Below are 24,984 nucleotides of genomic sequence, written 5' to 3' on the forward strand. Positions count from 1 at the left end.
TCGACACGGTCCAAAAATGGCGTTATATCAAGTTAAATGATAAGGAGAAGGCATGAATATATGGAGTCGTATGTGTGCACCTGGATCTGAGAAATGTTGAGTGCGACCCAATAGTGGAACAAGAAAAACAAAAGACTGCAAAAGTTTCCTGATGACCAGAAGAGGATGAAGGGTTATCTCGGTCATTGAATTAGCTATCTTTGCATGGTATTAAATACTGTATCAGCCCAAGAGATTACTGGTCAATGTATGTCAAGCTGTCGCTGGCAGAAGCTGCCGACAGTTTATCGTATCGGAAATACAAGAGCAATCCGTTTGAATTGCTAGTGTGTGATTACGTAATCTCGGAGTGTTTGTTCACCAGCCCACCCTTACAGTTGATCAGGAAGACTTTATCAAATGGCTGATCAGAATATACAACCAGAGGAAGACAGCGTGGTGCGTAAATCAGTATATTTAAGACTCGGATGTGGATTCTGATTTTCTGCTCTGCAGAATGGGGAGTTGCGGGAGAATGTGGACGCAGTCGAACCGAGCGCAGAGTCACAAGCACAGCAAGTTCCCGCTCAAGGAGAGAGTGATGAACCAGGGCAAGGGGAGCAAGCGCAGGCGGAACCCACACAGGATCAGCAAGGACAGGCAGAACAGACCGAATTGCAGACTGAACATGCGCAGGACGAGGTGATCCAAGAAGATCAATTGCAAGGCGAGCCAACACCAACAGACCAACTTGGTGCACAAGATAATGAAATACCCACCGAAGAGGAACAAAGTATTCCTCTGACAACTGATGCCACTGAAGCCGACGCACTGCACACGCCAGCAAGATCACCGACTCCAACAGCGCCCCTCCCTTTGTCACCAGAGCCATCCCAACAAGATACTCAGTTCGTTCCTCCCACAGCTCGCACACTCCAATCCCCACCCCCTTCAACACCCACCTACACATTTCAAAACACGGATCCATCTACGCTCGATGCCCCAATAACATTGACGACTCCGCTCTCCCGCGTCGGATCGGGCGCCAGTACTCCAGTGGAGGTTGGGTACATCCCACCTACAACGCCAACACAAGAAGAGAGTGTACAAGAGGAGGAGCAAGTTGTGCCTGAGCCGATTCCACAGGGATTGGATAGAGAAGAGTTGGTGGCAAAGATTCGGGCCGAACTAGATGGAAAGGATAAATTGCAGGTGAGGAATGTGGCTCTACAGAATCGGTTAGGAGAATATTTCAGAAAGAAACGAGTGAGTGTTTTTCTTTTGATGGCGTTGACGGTGTGAGTATTGGGTATTAAGCGATTCTGTAGACGGACGAAACGCGCGAAACGGATCCAAAGCCGCCGACCGACCTGACAACGCGTTACACTACCTCACTCTCCACCCTCCTCACATTGAACCAAACGCTTCAAGCCTTGCATCAAACCCACACCAAGCTCTCTACCGACTATTTGACCAAACTCACTCAAAAACAGGAAGAAGCTGCGGCGAAAGCAGCCGAATTCTCCACCTACAAACGTGCCATTGCCCAAGCGGCTGAGAATAGCCGGACTGGCCGAAAAATTGCTCCAAAGGTTTTGGAAGGGCTAGAGATCAATGAGGAAAGAAAGGAAGCCGAAGTCATTGAGGTTCGATTGGAGAATATAAAGTTACGGAATAGGCTGCGGAGAAGCGAAGGATTGTTGAGGCAAAAGGTTTGTTTAGGTAAACTTTTGGCCACCTCTTAAAATTGCTGACCGTTTCCCAATAGGAAGAGCTAGCGGATGGTCTGCACCTGATCGACTTTGAACAACTTAAAATTGAGAATGCGACCTATAACGAAAAAATCGAAGATCGCAATGAGGATCTCCTTAAACTCCGAAAGAAGATCACTACCATCGTCCAGGTTCTTACGCATGTCAAGGAAAAGCTGCATCATCTTTCCCACGAGACCCGGGTGTTACAGGACACATTAGGGGGATTGGATGAGCAAGTCATGAGGAAACGGGATGAGCTGCCGGTCAAAAAAGGAGAGAGGGATAAATTGAGGAATGAGAATGCAGAATTGCGAAAACGGGCTGGATTGCTCGGATCGGTTGGGCTGTTGCGGGATTTTGAGAAACATGCTGTATGTTTCAATTTTCAGTTTGGCATTGTAGCATCTTGCTGCAGGTGTGATTCATTTTTTTTTTGTTCATAATGCAGGACGAAGCACAGGCCTTGCACGGCCAGATTAATGCTCTACGAACACGCCATGCAGAGCTCTCTGCGGAAATGCTTGGTGTCAAAAGAAAAATTCAAAAGGCACAGATTGTAGGAGCAATATGATTGCCACAAAGTACGTTTATATTTGGAAAAACTAGGAGAGAGGAAGAAAAACACAAGGGAAAAATATAGGGAGGGGATATACTAGTAGAAACCAAAGAGTAGGATATACACAAGAAGAGACACACACAAGTGGAGGCTTTGCAGAAAAGCAACAATAGAATGCATTTGTGCAGGTTAACGGTCGGTCAAAAAGAATATGAGGTTCATTGAGGAAAGAGCTTTTTGTGCCTGTGCATACGAGAGAGAGATGTCTAAGTCCTATGTACGATTGGCGAAATGCGCGACATTGGCGAGAATCATATCATACCCCAGTTTAATGATAATGTAGCCGCCGACACCAGCAGCGACAAACGCGCCAAAGAGTTTGATAATGAATCGACTAGCGTTGATCAATTTTAGCTCTACCGATATTCAAGAGGAGCAAACAAAAGGGCAAGATACGCTACCATCCGTCGTTGCCTTCCCAAATCTCAACGCCCCATACCCACCATTTCCATGTTGCCTTTCCCTCCAATCTTTTCCTGTTTTTTGTTTTTCTCCTTTTTCTCAATCCCGGTTCCGATGAGGTATCCGACCCACACACTGCGGCGCTGCTGCTGCTGCAAGTTTTGTATCCGTCCTGGTCTTCTGGTGGAGTGGGATTGGGAGGGACGTCGACAATGGGCAAGGGAAGAGTGCAGTTTGCCGTGTTTACAAAAGGCAGCGGCGTGAGACTTCTCCCACTCGACAGAGAAATGATTTCCAAGTCTGAAAAGTCCCTTTTAGTAATTTCGACCCAGGACCAGTCTGTCCATGCAGGAGGCGGGGTTGGAGGCGGGCGAAGGAGAGCTGTGATGTGAGGAGAGAGAGGTGTGGCCGTCATTCCATTGTCCAACGTGGCAGAGTGCTTTGTAAACGTTTCTTCTTCTGTCGTTGCCAATGTCCCTGTGGAGGCAAGGTCTTCGAGTCGTTCAATCAGCGTAGGTCGATACGGCGGCGGCGTATGCATGTGTGTGTTTTTGTGTGTGTGTAAATGTGTATATATGTGTGTTTGGGAAAAACAGTCAAAAAACACAAGAATAACGACGATGATGACGGGAACGAGTGGCATATGTCACATTACAAGTCACATTATCCAGCCCTCCTGTACGACCGTATCATGAGATAAGATTCAATTTCATATTAAAAATAGATGCAGCCACTGGATCGAATGAGATGAAATGCAAGATGCCTCCCTTGATTTTCAAATGAATGGTTTGCATTATATGCAGCCATGAACGGATTGCAATTACTATCCCTTGCGGCCATCTATGAGAGGAACTACTCTCCTGTAGCAGTTGCCACCTGCATGACGCTCCATGACTCAATATATCGACTCAGTTTTTCTATATAAACCCCCCTCTTCCCCCATCTTGTTTCTTCCTCCCTCGACTCTCGAAGCATCTGCCCAATGCTCAAGTCCCATCATGAGAATGCCGCTCTGGTGCCGAGGACCTCGTCCGCCCGACAAATACAACATAACCCCTTGCAAACGCTGCTATATTGCTACGATCGCAGGTATATCTTGCTGATTTTTCCCACGTGCATATTCCCAGTCCAATTCTGATTTGACTAGTATCTGAAACGTCCTCCGACTAAGAATTTCGGAATCAAAGGGCTAGTAGGATTTCTCTCGTGGTGGTGGGCGCTAGTTACCCGGTTGACCAACCGTTATCGCATGTGTAATTGTTAGCGATAGTTTTTTTACTTGTAAGGACTTGGTTAGCTAGTTGGCTTTTCCGAACCGGTTCTCGCCGGTTCATTCCCTGGTGTGCGCGGCACGACATCGGTTTTTTGCTCGCACACTATTCAATCCGTTAAGCGTCATTCCCTTTTCAAATGCAAACGTTCAATTGAAGGGAGATAAAAGTCTTGTGATGACTATGATTGAGTAAGCAATATCTCCATTTTAGGAAGGCTTTCACGTGAACACTATTGAGTGGTTCCTTTTTGGAACGGAGATCCCTGCACATGTGTAGGATCCTTTTTGTAGTTTTTAGGTAGGAGTCGTAGCTGGCAGTAGCGGTAGTAATGTCTCTGCTTCCCCAATGGCTGCCTAGAGGCTGCCTAATGGCTCCCTGATGGCTGCCTAATGGCCGTCTATCATAGTCTATACGAGTCCATCCTAGTCTATCCTAGTCCATAGTGCGGAGCCGATGGGTATTGGCACTAGTACATAGATTCCAACCAATTTAATCATAATTTTACTCGATTTAGACTCATGAACTATGGTTTGATCCAAAAAATCCTATATAAGTTGTCGTGCCCATTTTCCCAGGCTTTCATCTTTTCCCACAGATATCATCATGCCGCCAAAGAAAAAGCAAAAGCTTGAAAAACTCGACAAACCTACTTGCTTACATACCTGCAACAAGACTTCCTTTGCAAAAGCTTTCTTGCCAAACGAGACCTACCGGCAGCGTCTTCTAGATTACATCGCCATCATCCATCAACTCGCTGACCACGCTTCCCACGCTCTCAAATTCTACATCCTATCTGCACCAACCTTTCCCACGGTAAATGAAGATACAATCGAAGCAATTCTCTATCTTCTCAACAAAGGAGAGGCTTGGCATCCAAGAAAGGAAGCAAAGAAGGCATGGCGGGATTGTTTGCTGCCATATGTTCAACGGTACTGCCAAATCGTCGGCTTTGTTCACCCAAATCTACGAGGCGAGCAGCAATCAGTCAATTACCTGACAGCGAGTATGATGACGAACCTGAAAGTCAACGTTCAAGAGCATTTCATGCAGATGCTCCTTCGGTATATCAATCTGCGGCTCGACGTGAAGGGACAGAAGCAGCGACTGCCACTGAAAAGCGATGCGCGGCAAGCTTTCTTTACTCGGCTACGCTACTTGAAGTCGGTTTTCCTTTTCGAAACTATGCCAGAATCACTGGATGACTTGAGCATTCTTGAAAACGAGATTTTAGAAGAGATCTGGACACTTAACCTGCCATTTCCTGATCAAGACAAGCCGCTTGCCTACCTCATTGCCATCGACGCGATGTCCTTCTTTCCTGCATACTGCCGACTGTCAAAGTTGTTCGAGCAGCAAGGTTTTCAACAGTTCAGCGCGATACCTCTGCGCCGCTCTCTCATCCAAAGCCATATTCGCATCGACACGGTCATTCTCTACGCCCACATCCTCTGCATCACCCGCCAAGAAGCAGAAGCCGTAGAGAAGGTCGATTTATGGTTGCGCGTCTGTAATCTACGTACCAAAGCTTTTCGGTCTCGCTGTGGTATGCATTTTGAAGGCTCGATCACGACGGACGGAACCTCGGTGTCTGTATACCTAAAGCACCCAGAAGCTGACAAGTACGGAAAGCGCGGAGCGAGAAAGTCAGCAAAGGCTCTAGCAGCTGAGGTGAAGGCGCTGTATGTGGAAAACAACTTACCTGCTTGTCGAGCAGCAGAGAATGTCGTCGTTATCGACCCAAACAAACGCGACATTCTCTACTGCCAAGACAGTAATGGTACAACGTTTCGCTACACCGCCAATCAACGCTGCAAGGAGACTGGAAGCCGTCGATTTGCAAAAGAACGGCAGCGGATGAAAGCTGGCGGTATTGACCTCATAGAATCACGTATCCCAAGCCACAAGACGATGAACCTCATAGACTTCATGCGTTACCTTCTCGTTCGCCGCGCTGATTGGGATCGTCGAAAGGAGTTCTACTCCCACCCTGCTCATACTCGATGGAAATGGCACGCATTCATAAACCGTCAGAAGAGCGAATCAGACCTCATATCCAACATGCGCAACAAGTACGGCGAAAACTTCACCATTGTGATGGGTGATTGGAGCGACGCCGGTCGAACTGCGAGATTTCAGACCTCATCAAAGACGAAAGGTTGGCGCACCCTCTTAAAGCGGAACAGGATCAACTGCTTCCTTCTCGACGAGTACAAGACCTCATCTGTCTGCCCTCGCTGTTTGGCCTCATCTGATGACTTCCTTGAAAAGGACTTCAAAACACGACCTCATTCAAGACCTTGGCGCCGTCGCGAAGGCAAGATTGAAAAAGTCCATGGATTGCTGGGTTGTACCAACCCTAACTGTCAGCAAGCCTGGACGATGCGCTACTGGAACAGGGACACGCTGAGCACCTGCAACATGCTGATGATCGTGCAATCAATGTTGGATGGACACGGTAGACCAGAGGTGTTCAGTCGGAGGAGTGTTCCAGCCGTAGCGTAGATTAGTTAGATTACCTTTTCCGAACCGGTTGTCGCCGGTTCAATCCCTGGTGCGGGTGCTAGTGCCAATACCCATCGGCTCCGCACTACGATAGTCTACGCTCGTCCATGGCTGTGTGTCCATTCAATCTTGTAGTGTAGAAAGAGCCGCTGGTTTTGGGGGGCTGACGTCTGTGGCTGTGCCATGCTGTGGGATGGCGCAGGTTGCTAAACTCATGTGACACGCGTATGAATCAATTTTTAACTTTAAGGAAAGAGCGACAAAAAGTAGAAGGACCGTTTCCCGTTATCTTTCCCGCTATTTGACGTTCGAGCGCCATTTCCCAACTTTCAAGCATCTCGAGGGCAGGCAATGATGAAGGCACTGCTTTTCATCGCCTTGGTCTCTGGTGGAGCGTGGGCTCAAAGTATGTACTGGGTGATGCAGCGAGCAGTCTTGTTTGAATTTGTATACTGACAAATTCACCCACTTTTCAGGCCCATGCGAGCTTACGGACAGAATATGTCTGACTCAAACCACTCTGCAAATCGGATCGCCTTTCTCCCTTTACCTCTATTTCGCTGGATTTCAACAAAAGGATCCGGCCAAATGGACAATATCCCTTTTTAAGGGAGACTTGCGGGCAAACCCTCAAACCGATCCTTGCCGTCCCGGCCAACAATTGATTTACAAGTGGGAAGCACCCCCGTTTACCGTCGTATCGACAAATGTTGCCAAAGGGGATTTGGTAATTGATCCAAAGGTTGTGAATACCATTGCTGGCGACAATCAGTACTTTTTTCAAGCCACGGATGGGACGCAAGGAGTTTGTCCCATGGGGCCCTTTGCAGGGGTGACGCACGTCCAACTGGGTGAGTACATTTAGACTGGAAAAAGTTGGCACACGACGCTAGGCAAGCATTGCCAGCCTTCTAGTAGGAAAACAATGCTGCATAAGAGTACGGTGACACGAGTGCAAACCTCTTATGTTCAGGTTTTCTCACGCGGGAACGAAAGGATCGCATGTTTTTGCAAGACATTGAATTTTATCGTGATGGCTATCGCTGTATATTTCCGCCTGCATAGCTAGGCGCTATTTTATACAAGGTACTAACGTACTGGCTGTGGTTGATAGCTCTTGCGACTACCTCCTCCACAACAGCACCAGCAACATCGACCACGTCGACCGCCGCACCCACCACCGTTAAGGAAGCTCCAGCCCAAACACCGCCAGCAGGTGTCTTCCCGACTGGGCCTACTGCTCCCGCCACTGCAAGCAGCTCCTCGTCGTCATCACCAAACGTTGGATTAATTGTGGGTGTCATTTTCGTCGCATTGATAATATTATCCGCTGGCGGACTCTTCTTCTTTCGACGAAAACGAAAGAACAAGCGAAACTGGGGAATGGAGGGCGGCGCAGGTGCTGCTGCTGCGTCTGCCGCAGTTGTGGGATCGTCCAAGCCAAACATGTCAGAACGAAAGGAGACTATTGGATCATTGGCTCCATCCGAAAGTGCCTCGCTTGCCAGGCTCGTTTCTATACACCCAGATCCAGAAGACGAAATTTTTGTTGGACCGCCAATACCTGCCTCATTGGCTAGACCGCAATCAGCAGCAGCTTTGGCAGCCGAATCAACAGCCACCGCTCCTCTCCTTCCATCTTTGACCACTCAACCAGAAATCGCCACACCCCGCCTCAGCTCCGCAACCGACCCATTCTCGGATGTTCATGCAGATCCCTTCTCCGATCCCATTCCACCACCACAACCTCCACCATCGTCATCACACCGCCGTTCCATTCTGGCGTCGCTCCACTTGGACCGTGACTTGGTCTCTAAAACTCCTGTGTCTTCCAGCAGCACGTCTGCAAACGATCGACATGCCTTTGCTCTGATGGTTGCACAGGCGTTCCGAAAGGAGCTTAACGATCCACAGATGGAGTGGGATCGAAAAAGTGGTGATTCAACAGAGAGTGACAGGGATCAACCGTCTGCCTCGTAGCATGTGACCTGGTCGGTTTTTGTATAGATTCTGAATGTAGATGGGTCGACCGAGTAATGATAGTGAGCGTAAGGACGTTTAGGACATTGGTACCCTCCGTAGCATGTTTGTTTTCTTCTTCTTGAGAACCCTCATTCACATATGTGCATTTGGGTAGTGGCTGCTGTCATGCAGTGTTCTAGTAGTTTGTAACTGTTACATTTTGTCTTTCTTTTGTATCTAATTTCACTTTGTGTTCTATTGATGAAAAAGATGAACTATGCACTTTTGCTGAGAAAATGTTCCTTTTTGAACAACATACAAAGTATGTACTATGACCAGCACTATGCACGTTTACAACCAAAACGACCACAGCTTAAGCCTGCTTTTGAATCGGCAGGAAAAGCTTGAATTCCGGCGGCAGCTCCTCTTCGGAATATAACCGATCCGAGAAATAAATTCTCCTGATTCTGCAATTCGCATGAATTTGCACACGGAGAGTCTCAATGTAGTTTGTTCCGTAGGCTCTGCGTGTAAAGTCGGACAGATTGAACTGGATTTGGTTCCACCCATCATCGAGACGCATAGGCATTGTGCAGATAAAGGGCTTCACACGCGTTGTTGACTAAGAATAAAGACATCATATAAGAGTAAGCATGTGCATCCCATCTGGAAACTTTGTGAACCTGTTGATGAGAACGGTTACCTGATAATTGCTTGCCCTGAACCTCCTCCGAACATTCTTATCATCCAACACTTGGACTTCAAACGTAAAGTACTTTTTCAGGTTTTTGATGATCATCACTAAAAACGGCAATTTGATTCCCAAGGTTCTGTTCTGCTGGGCGGGGCAAGTAATAAAGTTGGTGGAGACATTGGTGCCGATGATTTCGAGAACAGAGGATTGAATGTCATTGTCCGTGATGCGCTTGATGTGCCCATTACGAACTTTTTTATCCCAAATTTGAAGCGGCTTTGAGCCAATGCTGTAGAGAATGGATAGGAAGCCCGACTGTTTTTTGTAATCGGTGTTAGATGGTTGAATGGAAAGATGAGAATGAGAGTTTGCCATACCTGAAACGTGTTGCGGAACATGCTGCGAATACGTTCCTAGAGGTAATAAAAAAGGGGGGTATATGTTTTCTATGCCGAAAATGTTTCTATGCGTTTTCTCTTGGACGGCTTCAGGCGACCGCCGATGTCTCGTAGCGGAATCCTCTTTTGCCAAAATGTCTCCCTGACTCTCGGGGCAAAAGAGCTCGCTGCTCCTCTCTCGAATCGCTTTCTTATCTGCCTTGTCTCTGAAAGCCAAACACTAAATAGCCTGCTCCAAGCAACAAAATCAGACGTTGAAATCTCGCTTGTCAAGAAGAAAGCCGAGGGAAAAACACTCCGCTACGTGTCCCCCTTCCAACTCACCTCATCAAATAGACTCCGATCTACACGTGACATGCATGACTCATCGTTCAAAACCATCTTCCTGCCCCCCCAGAAACCCAGGGCGACTACACGCGAGTCGCACTTGCCAATTACCACGATCATGACGACCCTGCATTACACGCCCACCAGTCCAGAAGTGGGTGTGTATCTGTTCATTGGCGAACGCGGACTACTCTCCTCGACCCTTCGTGGTTCATTCTCTGTCCCGCATGACATTTTGGAAGTACTTCAAGAGGGGAAGATCGACGTTGTGTCGACCTGGGAGAAAGCTCGCGACAAACGTGTTCAATATGTTGTAGCGCATTTGGCCAAGGAGCGGAGCAGAAACATGGGGTTCGTGAGATCTGATTTGGTTCACGAGATTGTCGCGGCACAGACACCGAAAGAGGGCGATGGTATGTCCAAAGTTGTCGGCATGTTCAGGAGCGCGTGATCTTCTGATAACCAACATGACATCCAGTAAAGATTACTTTGGTACTTGAATCTGGAGAGCAAGTATTTCCTGCAGCGTGGTATGTGGTTTTTTACGCTTGGAGTGCTATGAAAGAAAGCGAATCTGAACAATTTTGGCATTGTGCTCTATCTAGTGCGGTGGCCAGAGCCTTCCCTCTCTACTCCCGTAAAGCCAGCGTCGCCAAACTCAAGCCCCGGAATGTTTATGTGGATTTCACAGTACCCGGTGGAGTGGAGGACGCAACATATAAACGATTGAATGTTGTCACCAATGCCATCCGCACAGCTGCGAGATTGGTTGATACCCCTTGCGGAGATCTGAACGTTACCACTTATGTATCTGAGATTCGTTCCCTGGTGTCTCCTTTCCCATCCGTTACAACCACTGTCATCAGTGGGGAGGAGCTGCAGCAAAAGGGACTGAACGGAGTTTACTCTGTCGGCAAAGCAGCCGTGAACCCTCCTGCTCTTGTCATTCTTACGCATACGCCAAAGACCGCTACAATCGCAGCACGTCCAGTGTTTGTTGGTAAAGGCATTGTATACGATACCGGCGGTTTGAGTCTCAAATCTGGCCCGGGTATGGTGGGGATGAAGGAAGACATGGCTGGCAGTGCAGCGTGTTTAGGGGCCTTTTTGACCGCGGTAGAACTCGGTCATGAAGGTACTTTCAGCGTTGTGCTTTGTCTAGCAGAGAACGCAATTGGGTCAAGAGCGCAGAGACCCGACGATATCATTCCCATGTTGTCTGGTAAAACGGTCGAGGTAAACAATACCGACGCGGAGGGGCGGTTGGTCCTTGGAGGTAAGAAGCGTCCATTGCAATGGCCGCTTGGTTACTCTGCTGACGTCTACATCTCACCGTCCACAGATGGGGTCGCATACGCGACAAAGTATCTTGATCCAACTCACGTTGTCGATATTGCGACATTGACTGGGGCTCAACTGATCACGACGGGCAAGAAGCACGCGGGTGTCTTATCCCGCAACGCCGATTTCGAAAAGATCGTTTTGGACGCTGGACAAAAAACCGGAGATTGGTGTTTCCCGCTATTGGTTCGTCATGTCATATTTTGTATCAATGCTGTGCATTACACGGACTCATCCCACTTTTGCTATTCGCTCCAGTATGCGCCAGAGATTCTAAAAAAGGAGTTTGATAGTAAAATTGCCGACATGCGGAACAGTGTGGCGGATCGGATGAATGCCCAATCGTCTTGTGCTGGGCATTTCATTGAGGAGCATCTTGCAGCGGAATGGGACGGTCGTTGGGCGCATGTCGATATGGGTGAGTTTTTGGTTTTCAATTTTACTTTGGTGGGAGCTGTGATGTTGAGTACGGTTTGTTTTGTCGTTACTAGCTGGGCCGGGTGCAAAAGATCAACGTGCAACTGGATTTGGTGTCGCCTTATTGGTCGGTATCTTGGACGAGATCAAAAAGAACTAAACTTGTGTATACATGTCTGGACACTTTGGACGAGGAGGACATGTGTGCTTCCTTGATAAAGTAAAAACTGAAATATATATCTTTCTTGACTTTATATTGAATCAATTGTTCATTCCAAGTGTGTTGTCTAAACCCACAAAATCCAAAAAAAAACAACGAACCCAATGCAATACCAACTTTTCCACATGTTCAAGCACCCAACTTTTCGATGGCTCCAACCAACCGTCCCAAATCGCCTCTGATCCCATTAGCATATCTCACCACTTTATCTCTTGTATCCAACAGCTCCACCGTCTCTGTCAGCGCGTTATAACGTACCACGAACGGCCGGCGCATGTATTTGAGTGCGTATTCTCTGACTTGCTCCTTCATGTCCTGATGCACCGAATGAGATGCTGTGTGGTGACACCCTGCCAAAAGTGACGCTCACCTTGAAACTCTCTGCGACAAAGTAGAGGGGCTGGTATTCTGTTATTCTGTTACCAATAGAATGAATATTAAAACGACCAAAAAGGTTAACCAAGGCTAACTCCGTCACGGTAATACGTACGGGTACGTGGTGTTGGCAGCTTTGTGAGGGTCGAATGGAACTTTTTGTGGTTTGGACGATAATGCATACTATTAACAAATGAAACAAACCGAACATTTCAGTAAGGTCCCTCATCAAAAGGAGCGGGTATGCGCGTACCTCCAATTCGCCGAAACTACTTAAAAGCCCCGCCCCGTACGCTTTGATTTCTTTTCCTTGTCGGCAGAGACCAAACTCGACTATTTGGTTCCAGCATGGGTTAGGTTTGAGATCATGGTGGCCTTTTCGAGCTGTGAAATGATTATACCTGTAAACCAATAAATCTATGCATAGATAAAACGGGAAAGATTTTAGCTTGACTTGCATTTTTGAGCGCGAAAGAGTAGTACATACCGTGGCAAGTTTCTCAATGTCCTAAACACGACGGAAAATATAAAATCAGATCATTTCATGATAGCTCGGAAAGAGACAGCGAAATACCTCATCAGAAGCACCAAGAGAAGCCAAGCCGATTTCCTGCGAAAAGTCTGCAAAGTCTACAAAGAAGAAGATAACCACAGGTAAATGCCTTGATATCACACGAAAAATAAATCGGTTGGTTCGGATACTAACCAGGATCCGCATACAAAGGCACATGGCCCAATAGTTCATGACACACATCCGGTTCTGGCGTGTAAAGTGGTTTGGAATGATGTCGAATGTACTGCGTTGAATGGAAAACTCTAAAGGCCAACGCGTTCAGGAAATCACGGGAGGAGAGCAAACCCATGACGGGTCTGAGTGTCCACCCAGTTGATTCCTTTAGAAAGCGGGAAACATCTTCGAGTTGAGGAATATTGTTGGGGTGGTAGCCGCAGTTATGTTCTAGGAGCTGCAGATGATGGTTGGCAAGGCGAAAAACAACGTGATGCGCTTCAAGTGGAAACGTACGGGGAGCACATAGCGATGTTCACGGCAGGCGTGAGTTTTGTACAGGGATGTGAGCTGATTATAGACGATTCCCCTGTGATGGCCAATCAATTAGCTCGTTAGTCCTAGATTCACATACTCAACGCTAGGCGTACCAAGTCTCGATTTCTTGCGGTGTATACTCAATATGGGGTAACGGGGATCCGCTGGTACACTCCGTGAATGGCAGTTCAGACTGAAAGTTTATTACAGATTATAACTTACTATCGATAGGTCTTTGCAATCTCCGTGATTTGTGCTCGTCGTTCGCGGTACGCAGGGTCCTTGAATCCAGGATGATCCGCGTCCAGTTCCTATTGGAAAGTTGGAAAAACATTCAGATCACAAACAGATCCTTTCATAACCAATACTGATAACGTACCTCTCCATATTCCATAACTTTGTCTGCAAATGTATCCATGTCCGACTTTTTACGCGGGAACCAAGGTACAGTCTGCATCGCCACTGTTCAAACTCATTGTCAGCTCAAATGTCATCTAGCCTTTTCGAGTTTACAGACTTACCCAAGTCTGTACTGCCTGAACTAACAACCTGTAGTTCAAGAACAACCTCCCTCAACTGCTCGCATATATTGTCAATTTGCGCTTCATCCCGCGCTCCAAAATCCACGAAAAAATCATAAAATCCTTTTGTGCGGCATGGACGGGATTCAATGCGTGAAAGGGACACATTGAGCTTCCTCAATTCGGAAAGCACTGTATCGAGGGATCCAACTTTATCTACTATTTTGAAGCTGTATATCAAGCGTCCTGATTAGTGAGCGCATGTATCTTGTAGGACATTAACGTCAGCAACGTACTATATTGTCGTCCGCAAAGGAGCGCTTCCCGATGCTCGATTTACGTCATGAAGTGCAGCGGCTTGCGAGGAATGAAATCGACTCGTCAGAACAGCGGGAGGACGAGGAAGTATAGGTAGGGACAGAAGCGGTCTTGAGACTATCCGGACGTTGGCAGCATGGCACACGACCCTTGCAGGCCGACACGAGAGGACGGACAATGCCGAGCGGGGAAGACAGCGTAGTGACATGACGCTACGATAGTTCCTCGACAAAAGTGTGGTTGAATAAAGAGTGGAAAAGAGTCGAGGGTTTTGACGGAATGGTTTTAAGCAAAATGGTACACGTTGGGCTGGGTGGGGTCAGCAGGATAATGCCTTATACAACTTGTGTTACAGAGCGTCCGATATGGTATCACTTGCCCGCGCTCACGTGGGCGCAACAAGAGTTTGAGGAACTTTAGCGAATATACATTTGCAGGTGGGGATTCTTCTATCAGACTCAAAACCTCCCGGATTAACATCGCATCACAGACAGCAAAGGAAGACATGAGGGAAAAATAGAAAGGAAATTGGTCCAGTTATATATAATTACTATTTGCAAGAAGAACAAAGGAGGTGAGTTGCCATCACCTTAAACACGAGCACCCACAACGCCCCAAACACCCACAACAATCACCAGCACACCCACGCCAACTCCCATCCCTAACACAGCTCGTCCAAGTACCCCCAGAGAACCACCAAACAGTTTCCAATAACAGAGCAAAGGAAACACAATCGCGACCGTCCCCGAGAACGCCGAGCCAAGTAGGCCCATCAAACGGTGGAATTGAGGAAAGAGGAGCGATGTGAGGAGAATAAGGATCGATAAAACTGTACGTGCAAGGAGATGGAACGGAGGCGATAGATGAAGGGTGTTTTCTGTCGACATGCGTGATCGTTAGCCCCGGTTCAATGGGTTTGATATACTCAGACTGAACCTACCGATGGCCATATGAACCGGTCGAACTGCCAGCGCATACTTGGTGACAGGGTTTATGGCAATCAGCCATAGTGTCAGCTTATTTAAAACGGGATTATATGAGGGTATGCTAGCAAGATTCAAGGTGATCTATGTCCCAAAAGGCCACATTAATAAAATACATCGTGTGTTACTGTGTTGCCAAAAGGACTTACCTCTGGTAGTACATCATTGCCAAACATCAAATATCCGCACGCAGCGATTGCTATGTAGAACGCTGACACGACCAGATATGTTACGTTGATGCATCTTGCAAAGCGAACCGGGGATTTCATGTCGCGGTATATGTTGGGAAAAACGGCATGGCCTAACACAAATGGTTAGGACGGCTCATTGATTCAGGTACAACCATAGTGCTGACAACATACCATCATACCCAACAAACATTATGCCAACTGCCAGCGCAACTCGATCGAAACTCTTTGGCCACAGCCTTGTTTCTGCGGGTTGTAGCAAACTTCCGGGCGGATCCGCCTTCGTCACACCATCCACAACCACAATCGTCAAAAGGTTCAGTATAGCAACGACCCCTACCAAGCTTGCATACGACAGGCCCCGTACGCTCCTCGGCCATGTGGTCAATATCAGGAGGGCCACCACCCCTAGCTTGATGTGGAGAAGTTTCCAGTGCGGAAATAGCGCATGTATGGAATCCGCAGCGAGGATGAGCAGCGCCGTCGAGGCTGCATATAGCTCGGCCAGATACACGATCGCAATGAAGTTCTTTGCCCTTCTTCCAAAAGCAGCCTGCCCTACGTCACCGTACGACATGGATTTAGGACGCGGGGGCAGGTTGCTTGTTGTTGTGGGTAGATCAATGGGGGTGACATCCATGCATTTCGCGAGAAGTTTGGCAGTAGTGGACGCGATGAGAGCAAATAAGAGAACAAGGGTTATACCGACAATCCAGCCGGTCAGAGAAAGGGCAAAGGGAAAAGACAGGATACCCATCCCCATGAGGAGGTTAATGGAGTTGAGCGTTGTTTGGATGGCAGTCGAGCTCGGTGTGTGATATGTAACTGGAGACTATGGTAGGAAGAATGAATGATGTGTATACATGACCGAATGTGTAATTATGACAGACGTACCTTTGGCAGCAATGCAGTCTGCTCGTTGACAAGTTCGCCATCTTCTTCAACAGGCACATGATCCGATCCACCTATATACGACGGCGTACTCCGTCCCGATCTAACCGATCCAATAGCCTCTTCCTGTTCCTCGTCACTGCCCTCACCGATAGGGTCAACAAATACCTCCTCGCCCAACACTGTCTGATGACTTTCTTGCTTTCCAAGAACCGAGGACCAGCTGCCTAGCCACGACAGACGAGATCTCTGGCTGTTCGACTCTCCCCGACCTCCAAAAGAGTGGGTATCGTCATATTCTTCTGGTGTAGAGACAAAGACATGGGTTGTGCGACGACGGGGAGATATGGAGGTTGGTCGTGGGCGAGAGGGTGGAGGAGCCTGGCCGGACGTCGCCATGCAAAATGGATGGAAGGGGTCGGGGACCGGAGATACTGGGTATTGGAGGCGTGTGGGCAGTTACTGGATATGTGTCTGTGCGTTTTTCCTTTGTATCGAGGGTCATCAAGTCATTTTGGACAGTTGCTGGAGCCCTTTGGATGTGACAAAAAACCGATTTGACGCGGTGTGATTCATCACATCGTATCGGACTTTAAAACTCGAACGAGTTGCCAGGCGTTTTCCTTCTTGGCCTTTTGAATTTGCTGGTTTACATCCTTATTTGCATCGGGTTGGTTGTAATATCTTTCAGAACATCTTGGGTCCCATCTGGAAATCGTGCCCGTTTTGCTGAAAAGTGCCGCTGTATGGTCCTCTTTGGATGCGTGGGATCACTGTCGTCCGACTTTTAGGTTCAAATATAGCACTGTTCGCACTTTGCTGGTGGATTTCTGTGGAAAGGAAGGCTCTCCCGCTCTGCTAGCCGAGAGCCAATGTGCGCATGTAGTGAATAAACCCAATAACTTTGCAAATGTATATCGCGGGGAGACCCATGGAATCCTCTAATGCGGATGGTACCATAACCCTGCTGGAACCCTATCCTCCAAAATCGCTCACTCATCTCTCGTAGTTGCTCCAAATGAGCGTTGGCTTCCGAATTCCATACCTGCCGGGACATTAAGGGCAGAGACTTCGTCCCATGGTAATGTCATTGGTGGAGAGTCCATTGATGACTGCTAGTAATATTACCCTGTCGGATGTAATGTGATTTTTTGTCATCGGTCCGGTCTTGGTGCTCGATATATGTGTCTGACTAGTGTGTTAAATCTCTCATCGCAATGTCATTAGCAAGACCACACTTGGCTCCCCTGAGTTCCTAGGAATATGATAGCAATTTGCTTAGAGGTCAGAACCTGTCTCGCACATTGTGATGTTTGTGTGGTTTTCATGTACCCATCCAGGTCTGCATGGCCCAATACTGGCACGTTATTCTCTTTATCAGAGAGGGTTGCATATGGCGATGTTATCTCCACCTTGCCCCAGCCCGCCGAAAACCGTGCTTTGGGGCATTTCACGTTCACGCTGGACTGACCGAGAACCTTTAAGACCCGTATGACGCTCGTACTCTGCCCGTGCTATAAATCTATCCGACAGAGGACTGTATCGGATTAGGTGTGCGGTCAATTGAAGGGCGAGGATTTAATAGTTTGAGGCGGTTGCTCTGTATGCGCAGTGTTCTCTACGGGAGAGTGGAGGTTTGCTACAATCAGAACATGGGCTCTCTATTGTTTTGTACATAAACTATTGACTTGCAGTACTATTTTGGAAGAAAGAGTTCTAAACTGCCTTTGTCAGATGGCCTGTGCTGCAAGCTCCCAATGGTACTACACAATGCTATATGCTTTAGTTTCCTACGAACTATGGTAAATTTCGTTGACAAATGGTACTCTTCCGAACAACTTTGGAAATAAACTCACAAATCAATTCCCATCCATGCAATCTACTTCTCTGCACACGGAGCGTAATGGCTGGAAACAGATTAAGCAATGAAAGTGTCATTCCTTCTTCCTGGATGTCGGCCTTGATAACTACAACTTGCCCCTTACTCACATGAATTACGAGAAAATAATGTGTCCTGATGACGAACGCTGATCTTTTACAACGTTAAGACATCCGATGAGGGCCACTCGATGCTCAGGAATGGGTGTTTAGGAATAAAGTGTCTGGCTAGAGACGAGAGAGGTGTGCAATTTTCAGATATCAACTGGATATCGTTGGAGGCAGGGCCAATGCCTTGCTGTATGTGATATGAAACTCTTGCGGTGATAAAAGTGGAGATCTTTAGATAAACTATATTCCAGACTTTTGATCCTCGAAGAATGGGAAGTGAAATTCAAAAACCCATTGGATTTGCTGGTATGGAAAAACGTTTGGGCAGGAAGAAAGTTCCTCACGTCCACCCGACCTATTGCTATTTGCACAAGACGTCTGCCTTGCCAACAGAGAGTAAAGTTCCATTTTCACATTGCGCTCTGATGGTTCCGGTCGGAAAAAATCTGGTGCACATTTAGTCAGGATGGTCCTTACATACGCTAGTAGTGCACTATTGCTGTTGTCCCCAACAACACTTGACCATTATTGGATAGACCGAAAGCCCCATGGCACTCATAACCCATTCTTACAAGAAAGGTACATCCTCAAACATGAGCACGCAAGAGGAAGAGGAGAGATAACAAGATACTAGAAGGAGCCGGGACTCTTCGGCTTTATCCATGTTTGAATCAATGGCGCCGTGGTCATTTAGCATTAATGCTACCTTACAATTCAAGCCAAATAGAGTCAGTTTTGCATGTACATGAACCGTTCACACCAGGTGTAGCGGTCCTATTTCATTCCAAAAGTCTTTTGAGCACAGCAACGTTCCTCCAACAGCAGTTTGTCCACTACATATACGAATTAGGTCTCCTTCCAACCCGGCCCCAACCCCGTCCATTCCGCTCATATCGCATTTCTTCCTCAGATTGATGCATAGCGTGATAAGGTATCGGCCATGAATTAATGTAGGTTTTTGAGTAAAACGACGTCAAGTCTTCGGGTGGTGAATATGGCTCGTTGTCCGACGGGTAATTGCATAGGAGATCATGTGGAAGACTCAGGTTGGTCGACATAATGTCCGACTCTCCATGCGCTGGTGCAGATGGGGGTACAGGGGCAGGAGCCAGTGCAGGGGCCGGTGGTGGTGGACTGGGCGGTTGTTGTGAATTTTCTGCAGGGATTTGCTGTGCCTGGTGTTCTGACGACTCTTCTTCCCGATTATCCGCTTTGCTTCCCTGCTTGGGCTTTGCCCCTCCTTTCCCATTCGGAACGTGACATCCAGCTGCATCATTTCCAACATGCCTCTTCAAAGCATCACTTCTGGCGAATCCCTTCGAGCAGTTCGGGCATATGTAGGGCCTTTCGTTGTTATGCAGCCGCATGTGCCGTTTCAGGTCATGATTGCGACGAAAAGATAATTCGCAGTAGGTGCATTTGTGGGGCTTGACTGAGCAATGGGTTTTTGCATGAGCTCGAAGGTTTTGCGGACGCGCAAAGACTTTTGTGCAGTTTGTGATGGGGCAGGGGTATACGGGGGCTGAAGGTGCAGTGGGAATCGAGGGAGCAGGTGATTCTGGCTCAGAAATTGTGGTAATCACCGATACCTCCCTTGTATCCTCCAGTAGCCACCCAGGTATGTCCTTTTCTATTTCTTCCACATCCTCCCTAGCCAGGATCTCTTCGGTACTGATTGTCATATTCGGATTCTGCGATGGATGTCCAGATTGTTCGTCCATCAATCCCGGGTGAGACACAATCAAGTCAGGACTGTGCGATCGTGATAGCGACAAGGCTGAAACTCCATTCTCGACAGCTGATATTGGCCAGGCAATACTGACATTGTCACTCATTATCGGTTCAGGTCTTATCCCCGCCATTTCTCCTCCAAATTCGTTAAAATCTAGCAGTCCCGCCGTTTCAGGTGGCCCTATATTAATCGCTTCTCTGCTGGCTGTGGCGGTTGGGTAGACCGTGGCATTTTCATACAGCGTAGGAGCGGTAGGGGTGTGCATAGGGCGTGGTGGCAGAGTCTCATAGTGAGGAACATGATATTCCGGACGCCCGTCTTGATTTATTGAATAGTTGAAATTTGGTTCATTTGGCGACAGGACGTCGGGCTTGGGCGCAAAGGTGTTCACGTACTCCATCTCCTGTATTGGGATGTATGGCTCCGCATATGGAGCAAAAGGGTCGAATGGAGATTGCGGTAGCAATGATGATGGGGTTATGGAGACAGAGTGGGTTTGCGCCGTCGACAGTATCGACGATGACCGAGAACCATCATATTGGTATGCTGGTGTTGGGTAAGCTTGTGAGTTAGGTAGCAGCAGTGGTTGGAGAGGCAGTAGATGATGCTGTTGATAAGGTTGCTGCTGATGCTGCTGCTGATGCTGTTGATGATGTTGATGGTAAGGTTGATGATCTTGTCCGAAAGTTTGTGGCCCATGGGCATGTGCGAACGGATACACGCCTTGCATATCAAATGTATGATGTTTATGCGGCGCAAAATGCGGTGGTTGTGGCGACAATACTTCAAGCGACGGCATTTCACAGAAGCTGAACAGTTCTAAGCGACAGATCTTCCGTCCTCGGTTGGTGTATGCTTGGTGTGATTGCCGGGGAAGTCCGTTACGCGTACAACAACTTTCGTAAGGGGCAATCCACAAAGTCCAGCAATCCTGAGCTTACGGGGACAACGTAACCGAGATGGCCGAAAACGGCAGCAAGGTGGAGGAAGACGACACCACAGTCGGTAAGTTGGCTGGAAGGGCAGTCGAAAAGCGTTCAGACCACAGGAATATGAACAGTACCACCCAAGGGCAAACTAAAGGCGCCAAAGCATGGACGTAGTAGGTAAGGCAGAAAAGACGATTGAAGAGCAGCTTGTTGAGGAATAAACAGAAAGCGACATGGATCCTGTCGATATTCAGCAAACGCACATCCACAAGTGCGTAATATGCGAGGGAACACGTTGTGAACAACCAAAGCCACAGTTCTCCACGACTTGATTTTTTCTCGGTCACCTCACGGAGATGAAAGCACTTGCAGGGCCTATTTGACCTTTGATACCAACACTCTCGACACAGTCTCAACACACAAGGCTTCGAACTACTCGCACGATGATACGGTAACGATGTTAGAGGGTGAGACGACTGAATACATGGCTTTTCTACCGGTCAAGCCGACAAATGACATACCTACCCAACCCTTGCCACGCCAATCTCGCGGCTTTTGAATAATGGCGGTCAAAAACTCTTCCCTTGAATACGTCGCCTATTCCATCCTTGGGGGAACGCACAAGCCCTTGGGGTGAAAACGTTGATAAACACTTCACGTGTAAACAATTGTCTGACCCACGGCTGCTCACGTGATCTTCAGGGAGCTCCGAGGCTCGGAAGGGCAAATGGGGGGTTTTGTTTTTTTCAAGGCATGGAGCAGGGCTTGCATCTCAAATAATCCGGAACAAGAACAAAGGTAAATTGAATAAGGGGAGGTTGAATTGTCGTCATTGGCATCGAAGCGCCCACAATTGGCTGAGTGGTCCCAGGGGCCAGAAATGCCACCGCAAAGGATGTTTTCTTTTGGGAAATGCAGACCAATGGTGGAGAAACGGATGATCAAGACAATTATCTCATTTACCAGTTCTTTGAGAGATTTGCATAAACACTGGAAACCTGTGGCCACTGCGTATTATTCCATCACGGCAATGCATTCAATGACATTGCTCATGGATGCAACAAGGATGTGTTACGACACTCGGGATGATCACCCGTCGACAGAGATTGCTGTCCCTCCCTCATCATCCCGTAGCCTTGGATTATCAACCATCACAAATGACGTTGTGTGTGCCAAGCTGTTACAGTCCCTTGCAGACTGCCTCCTCGCGTGCACTTGCGCGTCCTTCTTCTTGCCATAGCATAGGAGTCCGCGTAAATCCCATAAAGCCACTCAAAAGACGCTTGGACGACCACCCGATTATGGTCTGATCATGGCAACACTCAACCTCCGGCAGTGGGACTGACAAAGGTTCAGCCTCTCTCTGGCCGTACAGTTACAAAAGAACGAGTTTGCAAAAACCAACAACTGCATCCAATCAGATACATAGATTCTCCTCATTCACATTTCGGAAGAACGAAAGTTAATGTATTTTTTTTGTCTCATCATATTGGATACAGGAGTCGCCAGACACTCATTGAAAAGAGACATGCGCTTGCGCGCACAAAAAGTACGACCTCTCCCCCATCATCGTCGCACCTGCCAGACGGCGTCGCAAAGGACGGAAATGCTCGACGCGGTTCAGCAAGCGAGAGACAGTAGGAGACAGATCCTAGGGCAAGCTCAGTTCCGACAAAACCTAGGGTTTTTATACTCAAGAAAATTGCCAATGCGCCACGCACGTGATGTATAAACGTTGAATTGCGGGAGTTTGCCTTGCAGTTTCTTGGACAGAGAGCTAAAGAAACGCATTTACAATTTGTGCAATATATTTTCATATCAACATATGGAATGAGAAAAGGCGGCCAAAGGGCACCGCTCCTCCACATCCCACTAGCAGCATCCATCACATTGAAAGAAAAGACTAGAAAACTACCAAATTGCCAGATTTGCGGCTCATCAGGAACACGCGCAATGTGTTATCAGCTCGGTTTACAAATGTTGAGCAATTCCGAGTGTTCTTTAAGCATCAGCAGAGCCTTCACCTTCACTCTCACGAGCAGGAGGAGTTTGGTAAGCCATGGCCACTTTGATGACCAGTTCCCGGCCATCAACCACAACGTTTTTCAACTCGGAAAGAACCTTTTCCTGCTCTTTCTCGTCCGCTACCTCGACAAAGCCAAAGCCTTTGCTGCGACCACTGCGGAGTTTAACAACGTGGGACGAAGTCACGTTATAGTCCTTGAAGATGGAGGACAGATCCTCATCCGTGACTTTGAAGGGGAGATTGGCAACGAAGATGGTGGTCTTGGATGTCTCCCCAGATGTGTCCCGCGCTGGACGAGGAGCACGGAAGCGGCGGAGACCGCGACCACGTCCACGTCCACGTCCGCGCCCACGCCCGCGACCGTTAACTTCCTCGCCCTCCTCAGCAGCAGCATCCTCGGCGTACTCTTCCTGAGCGTGAGCTTCATCTTCATCCACACGTGCGCCTTCCTCAGAGCGGCCACCCTATATAGTACAAAAGTCAAGAATCAGTCGAACTCCTCATTACCTTTTGGTCCCAACTAAACCTTGCGACTTACGTAACCGCCACGGCCTCTGCCTCGTCCACGGAAACCACCCCGGAAGCCGCCCCTTCCTCTGAAGCCACGGGAGAAACCGCGCCTAAATCTACCGCGTCCGCGGAAGCCGCCTCGACCGCCTTTGGCACGAACTTCACCAGGCTCCTTGTCCTGAGCCCTCTCCACATTGATCTGCCGTCCACCAAGCTCAGACTTATCCAACAACTCCACGGCTTTGTCTGCTTCCGCGTCGGTGTCGAAGGAAATGAACCCGTAACCAAGAGAGCGCTGGCCGCGGGTGATGATGTTCACATTGGCGCTGGAGAGTAATATCCATCAGATGTCTTGCATAACTAAGGATGAGTCTGACCAAGCATGGAATACAAACATCTTGCCGGCCTTGCCAAAGTATTCTTCCAGCTCTTCCTTTGTGGTGGTGAAGGCGAGGTTACCCACAAAGACCTTGGCAGTGTTATCAAACTCTTGCGCGGCTTCATCGCTCCGTTCGCCCTCCTCCGCAGGGGCAGCAGCTGCATCCTGTTCCGTCTGTTCCTTCTTCTTGTGGTTCCTCCTCCTGGGCTTTTTCTCTTCAGTCTTCTTGTCCTCAGCCGCAGAAGCTCCCTCGTTCAAAGAGAGGTTCTGTACACCTTCGGCGAGCTGGTCAGCAGTGGTAGTCTCGTTCTTTTCGGCCATGCTGATTTCCCACAACGTGTGATTCAAGATGGTTGCGGACAAGGCAAATGACGCGTCAAGGATTGCGGAGCGAAAGGAAAAAACATGGTGAGACAGCATGTCCAAAGAGTCCACCACGAAACAGTAGCATGGCTGATGTGCAATCTTGACATGATCATCGGCTGATCTGACGCCATTGTGCACAACACTCACACTGAGAGGGGATGTTATTGTCGTCTTCTTTCTGCTATATTTCAATGAGCTGGACGGGGAGCGCTGCCTCCTCAATATGAGCAGGAGGATGGATGGATTGATCTTTTGCTTTCTTGGGATGGATGGATGTGATTTGGGACAACAGCTTGTCTCTTGGCTCCTCCACTTATTACATGACAGAGTCGCGTAACGTAACGGCAGTGCCGGTTTCCCGTTTCGGACAAAGTAACACAAATGACTCATCCAAGTATGGACGGAATGTTAGTCCCACCAATTTGCTTTTGTGGTGCAGTTGATAACGACGCTTTCCTACAACAACCAACCGCTTGCCAGTTCGACCCTGGCCAGGAGCAGTACGATTATTGGGTTGCACCTTTTTTTCGAGAGGCGTTTTTGGGGCTAGAGCTTTGCCGGGGGGAAGGAGCGGGAAGCCCGTGCAAATCCAGCCCACAAGTACAAACAATACTTGTTTATTTTGCTATTGCTATGCCAAAATGCTAGGTTGCGGATCTGCGCGGATCTGCGTATTGTTGCGTGTGTTTTGTTAAGGTTTTTGGAACTTTTCCATCTATTTTTATCCAAAAGATCCTTTTGAAAAACGAACGCGATGATTCTTCTCAATAATCCATCTCTTTGAACGCCCCCGACCATCTCCGATTTTTATTTGTTGATAAGCCTACGCCACAGTCCGATAAGAAT

General features: G+C 48.1%; 10 protein-coding genes and 1 non-coding gene across 11 annotated transcripts; 5 read left to right on the forward strand and 6 right to left on the reverse strand.

Moving 5' to 3' along the window:
- Positions 1 to 399: 399 nt before the first annotated feature.
- Positions 400 to 2,304, forward strand: SPPG_07021 (uncharacterized protein; the record flags this gene model as incomplete). Its single annotated transcript, XM_016755197.1, has 5 exons — positions 400 to 438; positions 496 to 1,245; positions 1,308 to 1,691; positions 1,748 to 2,104; positions 2,182 to 2,304. 5 exons carry the CDS (start codon positions 400 to 402, stop codon positions 2,302 to 2,304), a joined length of 1,653 nt encoding a protein of 550 aa, XP_016605585.1.
- Positions 2,305 to 2,746: 442 nt separating this feature from the next.
- Positions 2,747 to 3,428, reverse strand: SPPG_07022 (uncharacterized protein; the record flags this gene model as incomplete). Its single annotated transcript, XM_016755198.1, has 1 exon — positions 2,747 to 3,428. The coding sequence occupies exon 1, from the start codon at positions 3,392 to 3,394 to the stop codon at positions 2,747 to 2,749; it is 648 nt and encodes a 215-aa protein (XP_016605586.1). The 5' UTR covers positions 3,395 to 3,428.
- A 1,200-nt stretch (positions 3,429 to 4,628) lies between these two features.
- SPPG_09432 (uncharacterized protein) lies at positions 4,629 to 6,527 on the forward strand (the record flags this gene model as incomplete). Its single annotated transcript, XM_016757598.1, has 1 exon — positions 4,629 to 6,527. The coding sequence occupies one exon, from the start codon at positions 4,629 to 4,631 to the stop codon at positions 6,525 to 6,527; it is 1,899 nt and encodes a 632-aa protein (XP_016605587.1).
- Positions 6,528 to 6,805: 278 nt separating this feature from the next.
- On the forward strand, positions 6,806 to 8,785 carry SPPG_07023 (LPXTG-domain-containing protein cell wall anchor domain). Its single transcript, XM_016755199.1, has 3 exons — positions 6,806 to 6,933; positions 7,004 to 7,378; positions 7,642 to 8,785. The coding sequence occupies exons 1-3, from the start codon at positions 6,879 to 6,881 to the stop codon at positions 8,505 to 8,507; spliced, it is 1,296 nt and encodes a 431-aa protein (XP_016605588.1). The 5' UTR covers positions 6,806 to 6,878; the 3' UTR covers positions 8,508 to 8,785.
- Positions 8,677 to 9,879, reverse strand: SPPG_07024 (uncharacterized protein). The gene is made up of 3 exons (XM_016755200.1): positions 9,561 to 9,879; positions 9,193 to 9,498; positions 8,677 to 9,111 (listed from the first exon to the last, which is right to left on the reverse strand). Exons 1-3 carry the CDS (start codon positions 9,579 to 9,581, stop codon positions 8,863 to 8,865), a joined length of 576 nt encoding a protein of 191 aa, XP_016605589.1. The 5' UTR covers positions 9,582 to 9,879; the 3' UTR covers positions 8,677 to 8,862.
- A 114-nt stretch (positions 9,880 to 9,993) lies between these two features.
- Positions 9,994 to 11,931, forward strand: SPPG_07025 (uncharacterized protein). Its single transcript, XM_016755201.1, has 6 exons — positions 9,994 to 10,321; positions 10,387 to 10,438; positions 10,514 to 11,184; positions 11,251 to 11,435; positions 11,508 to 11,667; positions 11,741 to 11,931. The coding sequence occupies exons 1-6, from the start codon at positions 10,027 to 10,029 to the stop codon at positions 11,824 to 11,826; spliced, it is 1,449 nt and encodes a 482-aa protein (XP_016605590.1). The 5' UTR covers positions 9,994 to 10,026; the 3' UTR covers positions 11,827 to 11,931.
- On the reverse strand, positions 11,887 to 14,442 carry SPPG_07026 (uncharacterized protein). Its single transcript, XM_016755202.1, has 14 exons — positions 14,124 to 14,442; positions 13,828 to 14,057; positions 13,686 to 13,768; positions 13,529 to 13,617; positions 13,420 to 13,470; positions 13,286 to 13,358; positions 12,968 to 13,226; positions 12,836 to 12,891; positions 12,749 to 12,769; positions 12,663 to 12,678; positions 12,515 to 12,594; positions 12,377 to 12,444; positions 12,257 to 12,302; positions 11,887 to 12,201 (listed from the first exon to the last, which is right to left on the reverse strand). The coding sequence occupies exons 1-14, from the start codon at positions 14,351 to 14,353 to the stop codon at positions 12,016 to 12,018; spliced, it is 1,488 nt and encodes a 495-aa protein (XP_016605591.1). The 5' UTR covers positions 14,354 to 14,442; the 3' UTR covers positions 11,887 to 12,015.
- A 209-nt stretch (positions 14,443 to 14,651) lies between these two features.
- SPPG_09433 (uncharacterized protein) lies at positions 14,652 to 16,784 on the reverse strand. The gene is made up of 5 exons (XM_016757599.1): positions 16,211 to 16,784; positions 15,491 to 16,148; positions 15,278 to 15,429; positions 15,086 to 15,212; positions 14,652 to 15,022 (listed from the first exon to the last, which is right to left on the reverse strand). The coding sequence occupies exons 1-5, from the start codon at positions 16,604 to 16,606 to the stop codon at positions 14,736 to 14,738; spliced, it is 1,620 nt and encodes a 539-aa protein (XP_016605592.1). The 5' UTR covers positions 16,607 to 16,784; the 3' UTR covers positions 14,652 to 14,735.
- Positions 16,785 to 18,835: 2,051 nt separating this feature from the next.
- SPPG_09434 (uncharacterized protein) lies at positions 18,836 to 21,486 on the reverse strand. The gene is made up of 2 exons (XM_016757600.1): positions 21,379 to 21,486; positions 18,836 to 21,289 (listed from the first exon to the last, which is right to left on the reverse strand). The coding sequence occupies exon 2, from the start codon at positions 20,725 to 20,727 to the stop codon at positions 19,030 to 19,032; it is 1,698 nt and encodes a 565-aa protein (XP_016605593.1). The 5' UTR covers positions 20,728 to 21,289; positions 21,379 to 21,486; the 3' UTR covers positions 18,836 to 19,029.
- Positions 21,487 to 22,539: 1,053 nt separating this feature from the next.
- On the reverse strand, positions 22,540 to 24,533 carry SPPG_07028 (uncharacterized protein). Its single transcript, XM_016755203.1, has 4 exons — positions 24,286 to 24,533; positions 23,789 to 24,094; positions 23,422 to 23,719; positions 22,540 to 23,347 (listed from the first exon to the last, which is right to left on the reverse strand). The coding sequence occupies exons 2-4, from the start codon at positions 24,091 to 24,093 to the stop codon at positions 22,859 to 22,861; spliced, it is 1,092 nt and encodes a 363-aa protein (XP_016605594.1). The 5' UTR covers position 24,094; positions 24,286 to 24,533; the 3' UTR covers positions 22,540 to 22,858.
- A 29-nt stretch (positions 24,534 to 24,562) lies between these two features.
- On the forward strand, positions 24,563 to 24,638 carry SPPG_10172. Its single transcript has one exon. It is a non-coding gene; the product is annotated as a tRNA-Cys (tRNA).
- The last annotated feature ends 346 nt before the right edge of the window (positions 24,639 to 24,984 follow it).

Source organism: Spizellomyces punctatus (assembly GCF_000182565.1).
Source record: "Spizellomyces punctatus DAOM BR117 chromosome Unknown supercont1.14, whole genome shotgun sequence".
NCBI lineage: Eukaryota > Fungi > Chytridiomycota > Chytridiomycetes > Spizellomycetales > Spizellomycetaceae > Spizellomyces > Spizellomyces punctatus.